The sequence below is a fragment of the Dipodomys spectabilis genome, unplaced genomic scaffold (assembly GCF_019054845.1).
Source record: "Dipodomys spectabilis isolate Male_0828 unplaced genomic scaffold, ASM1905484v1 ptg000210l, whole genome shotgun sequence".
Lineage (NCBI taxonomy): Eukaryota > Metazoa > Chordata > Mammalia > Rodentia > Heteromyidae > Dipodomys > Dipodomys spectabilis.
Window position 1 is genome coordinate 5330609 of NW_024870887.1, and position 18332 is coordinate 5348940.

General features: G+C 41.9%; 1 protein-coding gene across 1 annotated transcript in view; it reads right to left on the minus strand.

The window, feature by feature from the left end:
• Alk (ALK receptor tyrosine kinase) overlaps nucleotides 1–18332 on the minus strand; it is a 507293-nt gene that overhangs the window by 195394 nt on the left and 293567 nt on the right. Inside the window, exon 4 of the mRNA XM_042696640.1 lies at nucleotides 4194–4321. Coding sequence (XP_042552574.1) covers nucleotides 4194–4321 — 128 coding nt within the window. The remainder of the gene's footprint in view (nucleotides 1–4193; nucleotides 4322–18332) is intronic.

The window sequence follows — 18332 nt, forward strand, 5'->3', positions numbered from 1 at the left end:
GAAAATAAGCAAGGTGTTGAGTGCAGCCCCAAAATGTTATTTTGTGATATGGGAGGCAATCAGAAGTTACTAGCATTTCATGAAGGTTCCATAAGAAAAGGGAATACTGGAGGGACTTTTTCTGGCAACATGCAAAGGAGGGGAATTGGAATAGAGAAGCCAGCTAGATGCTGCCAAAATCCAACTTGGCTTATGAAGAATATAAGAATCATAAGGTAGAGGGATAAGAAAACAAAGTCTTAAGGATAAATCTATGTGGCAGCCACAGTAGGAGCTAGACAGCAACAGGTAGAATACAGGACACCAGTAAGACTAGAGTTCAAGGTTTTGACCCATTGGGTGTAGAGACTGGAGGAGCAGGAAGGCCAAGGATGTAGGCTATGTGGTTATGTATACCAGGCTATGCTTGGTATACATAAGGTCCTAGAGTCTATCCTTAGCCCTGCACAAAACAAAACCCTGACAACAAAAACGATTCTAAGTTTCCCAAGCACCTTAGAAGGAACATCTCACTCTCTGCACATTCCACAAAGGTAACAGAAACAGTGACCTGCTAATTAGGACAACTTGGGGTCCAGTTTGTCTCTACTTTCTATACACCTAACGACCTCAGCAAGTTTCCAAATTCCCTTTAGTTTGTTTCCCCATTTGTGAGGCAAGACTAGTCCTTGCTTTATAGCATTATTGTAAAGCTTGTATGAGCTAACATGTGAAACGACAGTTTGCCTTGGTCCAAATGCGTGCTCCATTAGTGTCAGTGTGTACTGCCATCAGTTCACACTAATTGAACAACTGTTAAGGCTACACATGATGATAGACCTAAGGATTTAAAAAGGAACGAGGCATGAACTCTGTCGATGACACAGGGAGAATTGTCTCCAGGATCTTCAATAAGGTTTACCTACCAAAATAGCAACTCTTCCACCTGTTTTCCTAGGGCTCAGAGACTGTAGACTTTTCTAGTTGCATTTTCCTTCACAACTTATCTTTGGTTCATCAAACAACTATCAGGAAATAGATATCTTATATGTCTATCTCATCTTTAGCTACATGTTATTAGTTCTTTTCCCCTTCTTTACTTCACAACCTAACCAAGATGATGGATCCCCGAACACAAAACACTTCATTTACACCAAATGGGCCTTGAATATGCCTCAAAAAAAACCCTCAAAGACAAAAAAAAATCTCAAAAAAGTCCCAAACGACAACAATAAGAACCCCAAATTTCCTTCATATTAAACATGCGAGTATAGTTTTATGGTATTTTCTATGTTCAGAACTTACTTATGCCACCTGAATTTGTTTCACTGTGGAAGGGAAAGTTAAAAGTTCTAAGAAATTCTCTACTCTCTCACACATCCTCTCCAATCCCTCCACACACCTTGGTGGCAAAGGTGTTTCCAAGGGAGAGGAAAAGTGTGGAGAGATACTCTTTTCTCATGAAGACCATCTGTCCTTGGACCTGGAGCCTGGAAGGCAACTGGAGCATGGGAACAGCTCCAAGTATCCTGGCCAGCCTGCTTTTTCCAGGAAATCAGAGGCAGATTTGTCTTCTTCCTCCTCTAAGAGGACGCCCTGCCAGCAGTAATTTTCTGGATCATTAGAGAATGTTTTAAGAGGTCAACTGCCTTGGTTTCACGGGGGTGAAAAGCAGACAAGAAACAGGTCTTTTAAGCTATGAAACAGACGCACTGCAAATGCCCTGCAGGCCACAGGGGAAGAGTTTTGTAGGTGAGAGGGAGTTGCAATGTGAGGGAGGAAACATCTGCACCCTGATGGAACATGCAAAGAATTTTTGCAGAGTAAAGTTTCTTTTGTTTGCAGGATTTGTGCTGGGCCTGATATCTGGATCTTTGTACTCTCTTATTTTCTTTCCTTAATGTTTTTCAAATGAGATTAGTCCAGTTGTGGAAATGAATACTTCTCCCCTGTCATGTCCAGCGGTTCCATTTCAACCGCGGGCTTCTCTTGGATGGTGTGGAGATCCTCAACATCTGTGAAGCTTGATGATGTCCAGAGCCATTTGCAGATCCCTAAGTTCTGAAGTGTCGAAACATGTGTACAAACCCCTGGCTGACTGCCAAACCACATGCATTTCATACATTGCCTCATAGCACAGGTTAGCCACCTTTTCAACCTGAACTGCAGTTCAATCTATCACATTATGGTGAGTTTTCTTTCCCACACACATAAATCAGTTCTGATTAAAACAACAAGAACAACAAAATTCATTTGCAGAAGTTCTTACAAGGCCAGTAATGAATGACACCACAGCAGCAGAAGGCACAGGATGGGTAGCAGGGGAGAGGGTGGGGAAGTAGAAGGGAGAGGGGGACAGTTTCCTATCTAAGGGAGTCATTGGAGTCACTGTCCTACCCATCTTGAAGAATCACAGGTTCACATCCAGGTCTCTGCACACAACAGACGATCACTGTATGTAAGAGGTCTTCACTGTTCACAAGTAGTCTATATTGGGTATTTAGATCTGGGAGGATCCCAGACCTTCTTTCTGTATATCCTTTCTTCCTGGGACTGTCAGACCACAGGTGCTTTAGCACAGATGATAGAGGCCCTCAGATTACCTCTGGACAGAGGCAGAGCAACAGGGGAGCAGCAGTAGTGGTAGTGACTTCTTGAATTTTAAAAATCCCATTCCTATGGAGCAGGAAATATTTCTCTCCCTTCTCCATTTCTCTCTGCTTTAATCATGTTCTACTAAAAATCAATGCTTGCTAAAACTTTCAGGAAAAAAAGTAAGTGGCTTCTTCCTGAAGTTTTGTAAAATTCAAGCCTGTCTCTTCCACCCTCTATACCTGGGATATAATAAAGGATGCTTCTAATATGACCCTGGGCCCACAAATGGATCAAGGAACAATCAACTTTAAACATCTACTGATGATTCATGCCATCCTGTTCACCAATCAGATTTCAGGCAATGTTTAATGAAAGACACACACCAAAACATGAGATCGAAAATAGGAAAATGAGATTTAAGAAAAACCATATAGAGGAAAATGAATATCAAAAACCTACACAGATGTAATTACTATGCTGGCTTACAGTATTATTTGTTTCCTGGAAGCAAAGGCACAAAAGAAAATTCGATAGGGGAAAGAAGAGAGTAGGGGGAGAGGAGAGGATTAAAGTACCTTGGATATGTATTAGAGACGTTAAAAGACTATAATAGAGAAGCGAATGTGTTCAAAGTACATTGCACACATCTATGATACTACCACAATGGAACCCCAATGCATGCCAATTTAAAATTTCAAAATTATTCTTCAGGAGAGAGAGATATATGTTTTTTTGGTAGTCAACTGCAAGATAAAGTCACAAAGTGGGACTGTGCAAAGGGAATTCAATAATATAGTGGCTTGTGGCTCATGCCCTAATGCTTTTACAAAATCAGCTAAACTTTCTCATATAACTATTTCTTGTGTTGTCCCTTAATAAGAGCTTAAATAAAACCATTAAAAGCTGGGCACCTGTGGCTCATGCCTGTAATCCTAGGTACTCAGGAGCTGAGATCTGAGGATCACGGTTCAAAGCCAGCCCAAGCAGGAAAGGCCGTAAGTCTCTTATCTCCAATAAAACAGCAGAAAATGGGAAGTGGCGCTGTGGCTCAAGTGGCAGAGCGCTAGCCTTAAGCTAAAATGCTGAGGGACAGTGCCCAGGACTAGAGTTCAAGCCCTAAGACAGACAAATCAAACAAATAAAAACCATTAAAATTCTTAGTTACAAATTTTACCTCAAGACCAAGGAAAATTTGGGGGAGGGAGAGGAATGGGTAGGGATATAGGAGAAACAAAATGGGTGATAACATAATGTTGAGTTGAGGGTATAGGCAGATCCACTGAACTACTCAATATATTTAGCACATATTTAAAAATTCCCATGATAAAATATTTTCAAAAACAGTTGAAAGTATTTGGTAGCTATGGAAAGTTAAATTATATTTTCTATACTGAAGACCATAATCTTATTTGATGAGATTTTGAGTAGGCAGATAAATTTTTCTTCTGGATCTTTGAAAACTAATTATCTGGTCTGTAGTGCACTCAGAACCAACCCCTAAGCACTGTAGACTTTTCTATGTATGTGTGCTCATTCCTAGATAAGTATAGTTGTAGGTTATTGACACACCTAAGACCCCAGGCTACCAAGGAATGGCGGGGAGAGGCAGACTCAGGTACCTTCACTGCAGTTTTTCAGGGCGAAGAAGTCCACTGCAGACAGACTTCGGTTTCCACTGGAGATGTATTCTAGAGCTACTCGGAATGGGTTGTCTGGACGGCCGACTCTTCCCTGAAGCACTGTCCAGCTGGTGGCATTGGAAAGCAGGAGAAGAAAGCACAGAAAAACAATGATGAGAAACAAACCCAAGCTGCAGAGAGAGGGAGGGAGAGAGGGGAGTCATGACCTCATGTGGCTTCAGGGCTCACCTTCTTCATTAGTGCCAACGGATGGAACCTCAAGTGTCTGAGGATGGAGACTGCAACCGCAACATGTAAGCTTAGTTGTCTTTTTGTCTAGTAACCTCAGAAACCCAATTCTCAAACTTATTCGGGCCACTGACATTTCTTTTTCCACATTTTTTTGAAGGTAATTACATACCTTTGAATTATTTTGGTAGTTAGACTTATAGGTGGAGAATATACATACTTAAGCAATCCTGGCAGCAGAATCTGTGAAAAGTCTACAAAAAAATGACCAGTTCTTTCATAAATATCTCTGGAAACAACACTTCGTTTTGGAATTTTTATCTGATACTAAAGTCTTAACGCCCTCAGGTTTTCTATATAGTTACTTAAAGGAAGTTAGGGAGAGCTATTTATTTACTGCAGGAAAATTAAAGTGCACTGAAGCATGTGTTTTGGGGTAAAAGGTACCCAAGATTGACCTAGACGTTGCAAACCAACAACAAAAAGCAAACACAGAAGAAGATGGAGGCAGGTCAGGTGGTGAGCTCTATACTCAGCTGTAATCAAGGCCCCTGACACCATCAGCGAGCAGAGAATAAGCTAAATGAACATTTTTACACCTTGCTCATGCTATTAACCTCTGGGAATAGCCTCCTGGCACTGATTGGAACATCCAATTTACTTTTCAACATTGATCCAGATATATCTCTGCAACACAATATATCAGTGTTAGACTATGGTGGCAAATCAATATTCTTCTTAGATATAGAACTCACCAAAGGTCCTGTGTATGTGTGTATGCACATGTGTATATACAAATATATATATATATATGTCTCCCATATATATATATTTACATGTGTGTACATATATATGTATGTCTATAAAGACAATTTTCATGGAAAACGGGAATGATCTATTTTATATTTACTAAAAAACAATTTTATTAGCTAATAGAAGACATAATAGAAGACCTGTACTAACAGTATGTAATTTGATAAGTTAACATGTGTAAATTGGAGGGTTTTGACATACAATATACACACCTATGAAATCATTGTGATATTCCGTATGTTTTTAACCTTCAGGTTGGACTTAGCTATAGAAGGATAAGTGACAAGAAATTTAGGCAAAAAATTACCTTTTGTTAAAATTTTTTTAACCTCAAATAAAAGTGGTGCTCACTATTTTCTTTTTAAACAAAGATCCCAACAATTTGGAAAAAGAAAATAAGGCACCCAGAACATCATCCCATGAGAAGGAGAGTGATCACCCCAGTGAACAATTCAGATCTAATTTTACATAATTGCATCCATGCTCCATAGGCCTGTCTGCACATTCCCACTTCATGTGTGTCTTGAGATAATAAATATAGATTACATTATCATTTCATTGATTGCATTTTTTAATGGCTTATACATGGCTGCTGATTTCTTCTCTGTCATGAGCTTGATAAAACTAAACTGTATGTACTTATCTACATACTGCCTTAGGACAGAATTTTAGCATCAGAGCCAAAGTATGTGACCCTTTAAAACTCTGAGGCCTTTGGCCAGTCCTCCCATGGTGAAGAGGGTGAATGGGAGACCCGTTCCCACCTTGGGTGGCTAACATTTGGGTCCTGTCACAACCTGTCTGTCATTGCTGACTTTTGATGATGGAAGTAGTACCTGAAGCAATCATAATCTTTCTCAAAGGGGGGGTCTCTGGGTGGGCAATTTTATGTCTCTGGCTCCTGGCACCCGGCTGGGCATGAAGTTTCCACCATTTGTTGGATGGAGGAGGAACTTGGGCTTCTTCTCTTTGCTCTTCTGTAGTTAATTCAGATCACTGGAGTCAATTCCTCAGCCATTTAATAAAAGTGTATTAAGTTCCCCTACAATAGATGCTGTAGTAAGGATTATTGCTGCTGTAAACTTTCTTCTCCGTTACGGTACCCAGCAGGATTTCTCTCCAAAATAAAACCAGTGCAATTGAATAAGGAAAGGGAGGCCTTTCAGTTTAAATGTGGGGCTGTCAAAGAAAGAAATATTTGAAAAGAAAATGTAAACGAGGTTGTTCTTAAGAAAAAAAATCCCAAACAAAGAAAGCAGAATTTTTCTTGTTCTCCTGAAACGTAAAGGACCCAATTTTCAAGGAGAGATGCTAGTCAAAGGCAGGTGTATTCACGTTCTGCCAAATTGTAGCTGTCTGGTCTGAGGAATGATGGATTTTAATTCCAGGTACACAGTGGCCCTTGACAATGATTTCCATTTCTATATTGGCACTGGCCCTCTGGATAAATGTGTCAGGAGTTTTAGGAATTAGTTTCTGAGTTACTGATGTAATAACTTTTGTCTGAAATTCTCTGGCCTCCCATAGTTTACTGCTGCAACTTTAATAACTTTCAGAGCAGTTGCCAAACATGTATTTTATATCCAGGGAAGCCAGGACTGCAAAAGGGCAAGTTTATACCTAGGGTCAGATTTGTTTAAGAGACAGGCGAAAACTCAGTAAAAACCAAATGTGAGCTCTCTCCTCTGCCTGCTCCGTCTTCTTTGCTTGCAGCCCAGTGGTCACGAAACTAGCTCATTAGGGCTCCCACTTTCCTCACTTTGGTGGATGGCAACTCTACTTAATGCTTGCAAGGGGGAAAGGTCACATTCCAACCTGGAGCCTCCTAGAAACAAATGTGCAACCGAATCCATGTGCTGGGGATTGGTGATGGTCTGAGCACTGGGGCTTCAATCAATCAACTTGACAGTGTGGGATGTCCACCTGGACTTTAGAAAGCCAAAAGGAATGAATGGACAGCCTGTCACAATCCATTTTCTTCCACATGCCTCTCTGGAGCTCTCCAGTTCCCATTCTGCCTCTGTATCTCATTTGCCTGATGACTTTGAACAAGGCATTTTTCTGCAAGTGCCTGAAATTTTGGATATTTGCTGATGAATTGTATTCTCCAGCAGAGAGAGTATCTCCAACTTTGCATGCAATTTTCTGAGGAGAATACTGACCACCCTCTTTTGCCTAGTGATTATACCATGATGAATAAATTAGATGCCATCCAAAAAGGCAGGAGGTTTGGCTTGTGACTATCAAGGTCCATTTCTCATCTAGAGGATAGAAGGAGTTTACCGAAAAACCACTGAATTGAGAGCTAAGTCCTTGATTTTGGTCCTGGATTTTCTTGGATTTGGGTAAATCCCTGTAACTCCTTGGGCTTAAGGTTCTTGGGCATTGAATTAAAGTTTTTGAGGGTCCTTTATTGATCTGATGCCTATACGTCTCTTGCAGATTACAGAAGTCTGATTTATGAAAGCCCTGGAAGCTGCCAGGAGCAAATGCTTCATGGAAGTGGAAGAAGGAGGATTAATTATAAAAATCCAAGATCTGTTTATGCGAAGAGGCTCAGTTGATCTTTCTTGGAAAAATGGAGACTTGCCCAAGATCACACATCGAGTTATCTACAGATCTAAGATCAAATTAGAGTATTTCTCCTGAACTGCAAGAATAAGAGACAACAGAATCTACACATCAATCTGTCCAATCAATTTCATTTCACATTGCTGAAATCACTGGGACAGAGAAGGCTGTATCTACTGAGCATTGCTTGAGCTGTCACCAATTCAGGTTTTTGAGACTAGGTATTCTGGACAATTCATGGGATACCTTGTCAGAAAATCCACAGGAAAATCCTAAGATGCACTGACATGGAAACAAAAAGAATCTCCCAGGTATCCTTGCTCCCTACCAGGTTAGTCTCTACATATCTAACGGGAACTGTCTAGCACGTCTGACTTCAGGCAAGCTGTTGATGTGAATGAAGGGTTGGCAGCCAGGACTCAAAAGGGTGAAGGCACCAATGTTATTTTAAGCACTGAATGAAGGGAAATTTTGTGACAGTATGTGAGGGCTGTGGACAGCAGCTGACAGGAGAGAGAATGCATCTTACTTTCCTACTGTGCAATATCCCAGTGGACAAAATGCTGACATCCGGCTGCTTCAGGCGTGAGCCCTGTCCTCATCCAGCAGGCTGCTCACTGGGAGGCCTTTAATGAGGTGGTAGGGCAGCCAGGCAGAGCACAGAGGGCTACGCTCTCAGGTCTACCACCCTCTAGTTTTGAGACCTTAGGCAAGTGATTTAATTTCTTGAGGTTTCGGTTTCCTCATTTTTGAAGTGGGAATGACAAGAGGACAGGCAGAATAAGGCGAGCTGCTCCTGGCACAAGTAGGGCCTCCAAAAGGCGAGCTCCTTTTTTTACAGAAGGCCATAGCTTTCTTCAGAGAACCACACTGGCTTTTATTGGAAGGTATCTGCCTCTCAATTCATTTACGAGGCTCAGAAAAGGCATGCAGGTAGAAGAGGAAGGGAAAGAGTTTATGATTGCTAAACAGTGGCGACTATACTGGTTTCAACAAATAAACAAAAAATTTATGAAGTTAGGACTCTGGGCTAGGTAGAACATGGTGACAAGGACCAGGTGATGCTTGGTGGAAGATACTAGAATGGGGTAGGGCTGACTCAAGCAGACATATATCGAGATTGAGGAACTAATCACAAGACTCTCTGCAGTTAATGTCCACTCTTCAACCAATCAGACCATGAGCACGCCCTAAAGGGAGGAGTCAAGAGACCGAGGAGAGAGACTGACTCCTGAGAGAGAGACTGTGGACCCCTCCTTGTACAAGGAGTCCATTCCACTGTTTTACTCACTCTTACTTTTACTGTTTCTTTGGGTTTCACATAAACCTGTTCTGTCTGTTTTTTGTCCTTTAGTTCTTTAGCCAGGGGAGAAAAATGGACCAGACCCAAGATTGTGTCACTTACATGGATCTTCGGATGATAAACACAACTCAAAGACATGTCACAACACCCCTATAGCAAGCTGTATCAGTATTAGACTATGAGAGAAGATTAACAGTCTTCTCAGAACCTGCCCAAGGACCCAATGCCCCTTAAGATAAAACCTTTTCATCTTTGTGTCTGCTGAAGCTTGTGAAAAGATACTCTGTGTCTGTTTCTCAGTTGGAATCTGTTGTGTTTCCATTTCTCAGGCATTGATGGGTGCATCGTTGCACACTAGGTAAGTATTAGAAGCTCTAAGGAAGATAAGGATTTAGGATTTAGCTTACACTCAAAGAGCTTACAGGAAACATCCAAATCTGTACCAAAATTTACAATGAATGGCATTGTGTCAGAGCTAGGTGATGGTGTAGGTGCTGGGTGCTACAGAAGCATAGCGGGCCAGAAACGACTCAGATGGGCTGATCAGGAAAGGAGTAACTTGAGGGTGGATTGTAAAGAGGAGCAGGGATTTGAGAAAGGCCAATGCAGATTGACACAGTACCTAAGCAGAAGCTGCACAGACAATGCGTTCAGAATACATGTGATCCAGTCTGGTAGGAGTAGCTATTTTTCACTGGACTCTACAGGAAGATGACTCGCAAGTCTCATTTCCTTAATGTCAAGGTGGTGGATCATCCATCATTGTGTTTCCATTGTCTTACACGTTGCAGATGCTCAACAAATATTTGTTGAATGAGAAGACAAATGATTACATAGTTTTCCATTAAATCAGACACTGTCTTGACATTCTTGCCCCAAATTTATGGGGCGGTGGAATTGACTAATCTAGAAGTTAATATCCAGTATTGACATCAACTGTCTTCCACTTAAATGATGAAGATGCCTTAAGAACTGGGGAACTTAAGAACTTGGGACTGGGAAGGTGGCTCAGTGGTAGAATGCTTGCCTTGCATGCATGAGGCCCTGGGTGTGATTCCTCAGCACCACATAAGCAAAAAGAAAAAAGCCAGAAGTGGTGCTGTGGCTCAAGTGGTAGAGCGCTAGCCTTGAGCTGAAGAGCTGAGGGACAGCGCCCAGGCCCAGTGTTCAGGCCCCACGACTGGACCCCCTCCCCCCAAAAAAAAACAAGATCTTAAGAACTGGGGAACTCTGGGAAGTTGCAGGAAGGAAGTAATATGTTTGATCATGTGCTTTAGCACATCATTTTTGGCTCTTTCATCTAACAAGATCTAATAAGAAGTAATCAGAAAATTATAGCAATTAGGACTCATGAGTATCTGAGTTCTCAAGTTCTCTCCCTTGAAGGTCACATGTAGACCAAGTCAATATGAACATTACCTACAGCAACAATAACAGTTCTAATAATATAATAAACACCAAGAATGACAATAATAGTAGACACTAATGATATGATCAACAATAATACCAACAAAGAACAGCAGCACTAATAATATGATCAGCAGCCACTAATAACACTTATTGAAGGCTTACCCAACACTCTACTTAGAGCTGAGTTTTAAACAGTAGAGGCAAATAAGAGTCATTGTAAACAGCACCTTACAGTATTCTAAATTCCTTGAGGTTAGAAACAGTCTTTCTAGGACTTTGTTTCAGTTTGAACAGGATTAGGGACCTAAAGCTATAGCACATGGCTATCTTCATGTTCTGTACCAGTCAGAGAGCCTCATCATTTTGGTGATGATGAACGTTCAAGCTGGAAGAGCCAAAGTTATGAGTGAGGGTAAAGATGACAGACTCTCATAAATTAGGCAATCAGCTGAGTCCATGTCACAGAGGCGCTGTCACATGACGCTGATGATTATTATGAAATGTAACTCTGTCACAGCTCAGGCAGCATGGCTGACATCTCCACATGAGTCTTTGCTAAGTCTCTTGACAAGTCTCTAACACAGGTAGGAAGGTGTGAAGATTTGTTAGAAGGAGCTGAGCCTGTGGAAGCTTGTCCAGATCAATAGACTAGGGAAAAGAAAATATATTGCACCTTTTTCTTTTTTTAAACTATATCCTATAGATAAAACACACACATAATTTTCAAATATTTTCCTTAAAATATACTCTGTAGTAATTCTGCAGTAAATATAAACCATTCAGCACTTTTTAAAATCATTTCCATTAAATCAGCCGGTTTTAAAGCATTTTTATTGGAGGTAGCAGGGGAAAAATGCCAGATCAATGTAAATTTTAGTGTGAATTCCTTTGTTACTCATTAATTTTCTGTAATAATAATATTCATTCGCTTTTCATTGTGTCCCGGAAGTCAGATCAGCCTGCCCTGGAGAAGATTGCATTTGGATGGGAAAAAGATTTCAAGTTAAGGAAGAATCTGGCTCCCACTGGTCCATGTGGGAGAAGAGTTGCTTGAGGCTGAGAGTGGCCCTGGGTTCCATAGGAGGGACTTAGGGCACAAGCAGAGTGCCAAGGCAGGATAAACTCTCAGAGACCATGGGCTGAGTTGTTTGCCTAGGTGATAGAGATCTGGAAGGAGGTCTGGCTTTCCTGGGTTAGGGGCTAAGAAAATGGCCCAAACAGCATCCCCCTAATTCTTCTCTCACGCTTTGGAACAAAGGAAAAATGAACAGCTTCTTTTCTTGGTTTCTCTTTAGCCAATTTTAATTTTACCTTCCTTTCTCCATCTCTCTTTTGCTTCCTTTTCCCCTTCTTTCCTCCCTATCATCTCATTCTGCCTTTCTTTTACATTCCTGTAAGCAAGATATACTGAGAAGAACAAAAGCTGTAGGCTATGACAGGCTATGACACCTCCTAGCCACTCAGGAGGGTGAGATCTGAGGTTCATGATTCAAAGACAGACCAGGTAGGAAAATCTGTGAGACTCTTTTCTTCAGTTAACCATCAAAATACCAACAGGAAAGCTGTGGCTCAAGTGTGAGGAGTGCCAGCCTTGAGTAAAACAGTTAAGGTACAATGCCCAGGCCCTGGTGCACACTACTGGTACACACACACACACACACACACACACACACACACACACACACACACACACACACACACACACACACACCAGACCCCTGGTGCACACTACTGGTACACACACACACACACACACACACACACACACACACACACACACACACACACACACACACACACACACACACACACACCAGAAAGACTCTAGAAAACTTGATAAGTATTTAAAATTATTTCTGCTTGAAAGAAAACAGAAACTGGCTAATAAGGACGAAGTGTTCTGAATGTGATTTATATGAAAGACAATTCAGAAGTCCAGCAAACAGAACACACTGGTAATAAAGTATACATGGAGAAATAGTAAGTTAAAATGAAATGTTTCAGGATGTAAGTTGATTTTCGAGAAACTATTGATCCCAGTCCTTTTATCTAATGGGGATAGTTTGCTTTGGTTCATATAAATAAACACATAGAGGATTCACTAACATATTTTGCTCCTTTTAAAAGGAAAATGTGCTTGCTGGGCTGGAGCCATACCTCCAGCCCTATATTTTGTTGGTTATTTTGGAGATGGATTCTCATTCCTGCTCAGACTGACTTTGAACTGTGACCTTCTGGATCTTAGCCTCCAGAGAATCTGGGTATCTAGCACAGATTTTTATTTCTATATTCATAAGGCATAGTGGTCTATGTTTTGTTCCTATTTTTATATTGGTAAAACTGGCCTCAAAAAATGAACCGGTAAAATTCTATATGTCCTGTGTTTCTTGGCGTGAGTATATGTATGTGAGTATTTAATTACTAAAATAAATACTTGCGATAAAGCCACATGAAAGGAAAAATGAAAAAAGGAAAGAATACTGAATACTGATTATCCAGGGTTACGCCTCCCTGCACTGAATCAAATGGTAGGAAAGTTCTCTAAGTCAAGAGTAGTGACCTGAGAATCCTGAACTTCTCTTTCTCTTAATTTTCGATTAGGTCCTATATGAGGTATTTATTTCCCTGGCACTTACTGAACACATCGTTAGGGACTGTAGGGTAAATCTCAGCTTGAAGGTGGAGTGGGGGAGGGACTAAGAAAAGAGTGCATTGGGTGCTAGCATTTTAGAAATCAGAAAGAATTGCATAAGAATATGTGAGGGTTGGAGGTGGGGTGCTTAGCAGGGTTTACTGTCCCACACACTTACTGGCTGGCTGGTGGTAGCTTTTTCTCTGATTAACATCCAGGGGATCATTGTCTTGGCATTTCTAATTCCCTCTCTAAGGAGGCATGGATACAACACCCTTCAGCGGCCAGTGGAAATCTGGACTTAGGTTTCCTAACTCTCTTCCTTCCAGTTCCAGTTTAGCACCATCTGTTCATTTCAAATGCAAGCTTTTCTTTCAAGCCAAATCAATGTATCGGGTTCTTTTAGTCTAGCTTTTCTGTTTGTTTTCAAATACATCCTCCCCATGGAGAAGGATAAAGACAACAGTGAGACTTGAAATAGTCTTTTCTAGCACATCATTCCCTCAGTCCATCTGCCTCCAGCTTGAGCATCCATCCTAGGAATTCTCTCCCTAGGCTTCCCAACTTCAAAGCAGTATGCCCTGGCCAGGCTCAAAGGATGTACTGTAGCACAACCTGCTTCCTAGAGAGGCAGCTAACTGCTACTTAATGTGTCTAACTAAGAAAGCAAATCTCTAAGGCAAGCAAAATGCTGATGTCCAAGCTCAGAGACTCCATTTCAGCCATTAATCTCTGGCCAAGTCAAACCACTGTGCTGAAATTTTATATGTCAGGACAAACTGGCTCATAAACTGGTCCCATAAGCAGATACAGTGGCCCAGATAAGTGATTAGTCATAAAAGGCTGAGGGGCCTAGAGATGTGGGGTAAGCAGAGCCCACTAACTTAACCAGCTGAGAAGGTTCCCCACCTGCAGAGTGCTCTGCGCCTCTGCTGGAGTGGACATCTGTCTGGAAATGGGCTTTGATGGAGAAAAGTTCTGAGCCCTTTGGTGCAGGGTGCTCACAAGCTCTGATAACCAGTACCCATACTCTCCTGTGGGAAGAATCATGGATGATAATGTGGCTGCAGCACTGATAGATGTTAAGACTAGCAGGGGCCTTGGAAATCACTATAACAAATCCTCTTCCATGGCAGAGAAGAACAGAGCCCCAGGGCTGCATCAACTCCTACTCTGAAGTCAGAGGAAGGTTCCATCTTACAACCTATCTGTGGAATAATAGCTTTAAAACTCAAATGTGATCAGGGATCTCCACTGCCTTCACATCTAGACTCTGATTTTCTGCATATGCCAAGGCTGTTTGCCTCTGCACATTTTGCTTGCGTTCTTTGTATTCAAAGTCCCCTTCCTACTTTTTTTAAGCAATTAAAATATATTTTTAAGAGATTATGCAAGGGAGATGTCATTTAACAAAAGCAGTATATGAATACCATGCATCTTGATCTGTATCACCCCCTCCAACAATCTCATCCCCCTTCAACCCATGCCTTCCTTTATTGTATTTCTTTTTTTTGGGGGGGGGGGAGTGGGGGCTTGAACTCTGGGCCTGGGCACTGTCCCTCAGCTCTTCAGCTCAAGGCTAGCACTCTACCACTTGAGCCACAGTGCCACTTCCGGCTTTTTTCTTTTTGCTTATGTGGTGCTGAGGAATCGAACCCAGGGCCTCACGCATGCAAGGCAAGAGCTCTACCACTGAGCCACCTCCCCAGCCCCTTTATTGTATTTCTTAACTTTGTGGTATAAACAATGAATTCTTGACTGCATTCTCTCTCCCTTCTCCCCCACATTGTCTACCCCTCTCCCCTTAGCCTCTCCAATAAGTACCCATTTCTTGTGTTCATTTTGTTGGGATTTGATTTAGTCTTCCTAAAAAATGTACTATTCGAGCTCTCTGTAGTCTCTATTATAATTTAGTTAATTCATTTGGAACAGCTTGCATACCACCCAGCGTGTTTACTTGTAGATTTATAGGCACATTCTATCTACCACTAATGTGAAAACCCATGCGACTTTTGACTCTCTGGGTCTGGTTTATTTCACTTACTAGAATTCTTTCCATTTCCTTACAAATGGTACAATATCATTCTTTCTAATGGATGAGTAAAATTCCATGGTGTATATATGCACATTTTCTTAATCTGTTCCTCCACGGAGGGGCATCTGGGTTGATTCCATATCTTGGCTATGGTAAATAATGCTTCAATGAACATGATTGTGCTGGAAGTTTTACTGTAGCCTTGTTTATGTTCTATCGAGAAATGTTCAGGAGTGGGATTTTTGGGTCATAGAAGTTCTATGTTTAGTTTTTTGAGGAAACTTCACACTGCTTTCCAGAGTGATTGAACAAGCTAAGATCATACCAACAGTGTAGGAGAGTTCCCGTCTGGCCACATCTGTGCCAGCAATTGTTATCGTTTGTTACTGAGCTGTTCTTCACTGGTCCAGGTTCAACTTGGTATCTTGTGAGACTATAATTCTCAGGTTAGAACAGGTAACTGCTAGACAGTGACATTTGCTATTATTGGCTAGTCTCTCCTGGTCTTATTAGTGTGTATAGGAAAGGTGACACCACTTGTTGAATTGTGTCCCCTGTTCCCCCCCCCCCCAATAATGATATGTTAAACATTAAACTGTTACTACTTCAGAATAAAATTTGATTTGAAAATTGGTTCTTTATAAAGGTAATCTAGGCACAATGTGATTTCTAGAGTGAGATCTAATCCAGAGAGTATGTTCTTAATACAAAAGGGAATTTGGACACAGAGACAGATATGCATGCAGAAAGAACATCTTGTGAAGATGAGAGGAGGGTGGATCTATAGGGCAAGAGATAGCAAAGATTGCCAGAAAACAGCAGCAGCTAAGAGAGAAAAGATTCTTCCCTCATGATTCTGCCAGCCTTGCTGACACCTTGATCAGGGACTTCGACTCTCCAGAATCAAGAGACAGTAAAATTGTTACTTAAGTCATAGTTTGTGTTAATTCATCATCTCAGTCTTCACAAACTGATACAGGTGGGTTGTTCAGAGGCATGCCACTCATTTGACTGTAGTATTGATAATGATATCATTTTTCTATGTGGAAAGAAAGCCCACAGGCTGCTAAGAAATGACTCATTGCCCACAAAGAAGTTCCATTCTCCTGAAGGCCAGAAACTGCACAGGACATTTTCCTACCCAAGTGCCTCTACCTCCTAGAATAATACCACTATCATCTTCAGGAGAACCCCTCTATGAAACAATACCAGACCGTGTTTGCCAATCACCCAATGTAAGACTCATAACCTTTATACCATGCTCGAAGAAATTAATAGAGACTGGACATCAGGTTTCTACTGTGTCAGCTAAGTGGGGACTTTGCAGAACACAGCAAACTGAACTGCTTGAGAAGGCCTGAGATTGCACCAATGATATGTTCACCTGGGAGTCGATTTCTGGGCTGGAACCACCACCACCAATCTTCATATGGCATTAGAGGGGTCAGCTCAATATTCTGACCTGGAACTTTTAAGGCATGCTGAGCCTGCACTAGAAGCAGAGGGACGTGGAAGAGCCAGGAAGCTCTGGGCTGGGACTGGGAATGCCCAGGCACTGGGCCAGCTTTTCCTAGCCTCCTCTCAATCCTCTTGGACTTTGAATATTTACAGTAAGAAAGCCCTGAATTCTCCCTGGCCATTTAAACTGGAAACTTTAATTTTCTGGAAGGGGAAGGCTGCTGAGGTTTGGCTGGGTTAGTAGTTGGGTGACACACGCAATTGAGATTTAAGTGGCAAGGAACTGGGGAATGGTTACCTACAGAATGGGAATAACCACTTTTCTTAACCTGCCTGCCGAGAGATGGACGGCAGGTCTCTGAAAAGGACTGCCAGTATACCTACCTACTGTTTATTAATGTCACCATAGTCACTGGTGAGTCTGTGATGCAACTGTTCTAAACAGAGCAAGTGAAAGTTTTTGACTCAATAAAAATCAGCTCCAAGGAAGGGGGTCATAAAACCTACCTCTTTGCCTCGGCCTTCTAATAATGGACCATAGACACCGGTGTCTTGGTAGATATTTGGCCTGTGTCTCATGGAGCTATGTGGGAGAGCAGAAGCTGCCGTCTCCTTCTCAGGCTGTAGCATCTTCAAAGGGTTGAGGATTCAGAAATGGATGTGTGGAAGCCCCAAGGGTGGTTTTGAAGTCATACAGGTAACTCTAGGGGAAGGGGGTGGTTCAGAAGCATCACTGAAAAAAGCACCCAAACCTTTGCCTCCATAGCAAAGGGGCTTATGTGGAAGGGGCTGCTGTGGGTGGATCTGAAGACGGTGAGAGGTCTATGGTCCACAAGAGTCACTGGCTTGGATGCTCTTTGTTGGGCATCACCCGAGGAGTGATGGTAATAATGACGATATAGATTTCAGAGGATAATCACCATAATCCTTACCACTCAGAACTGTTTTAGATAAATGAGAAGAAATTCTTCACAATTATCTCATTCAATCATCTTAGGAGCTGTAAGAGGTAGGAATGGTCACCTCCACTGTACAAATGAGAAAATTGAGATTCCAGGAGATGAATTATCTTGTCAATGTTAGTAAGCAACAGAGTTGAGATGCCTACCTCAGCCTGCCCACTTCCAAGTCTACAGCTGCTTCTGTCTCTAGCCTTGTACAGAAGCAGAATACAATTGTGGATGTTCTGGTGGATGAGAAGGAGGATAGGAGCAGACACTCAGACCTTTCTGCAATTTCAGAGTGCAACTTCATCCCTTCAATGCTTGAGAAGCAGTGATTTCCTGAGGGTCCGCTGTGTACACATCTCAGTCCGCACTACTCGTATCAGATTTAAACCTGAGCTGGCTCAGGGCAAAGGTAGATCTCAGCTCAGAGTTCTATTTCATAGGCTGAGGGCTCCTTGGAATAGCCATGGGCCTTCAGCTCAGTGCACCCGCTCCCAACTGAAGGAGCTTCATGTTTCCACAATTGCTGCCTCTCATCTGATTCTTGCAAACACCCTGGGAGGCAGACAAAAGGGACTCTCATTTCCCTTTTCACACAGCCAGACAGAATGGGATGAAGAGTTAAGAGCTTGTTGTGAGGCATTGCTAGAAAGTGCTGGAGCTCTTCTATTGGATTTCTACAAATGGAGTATCTTAGAATTGGGGGTTTAACTGCCATGTT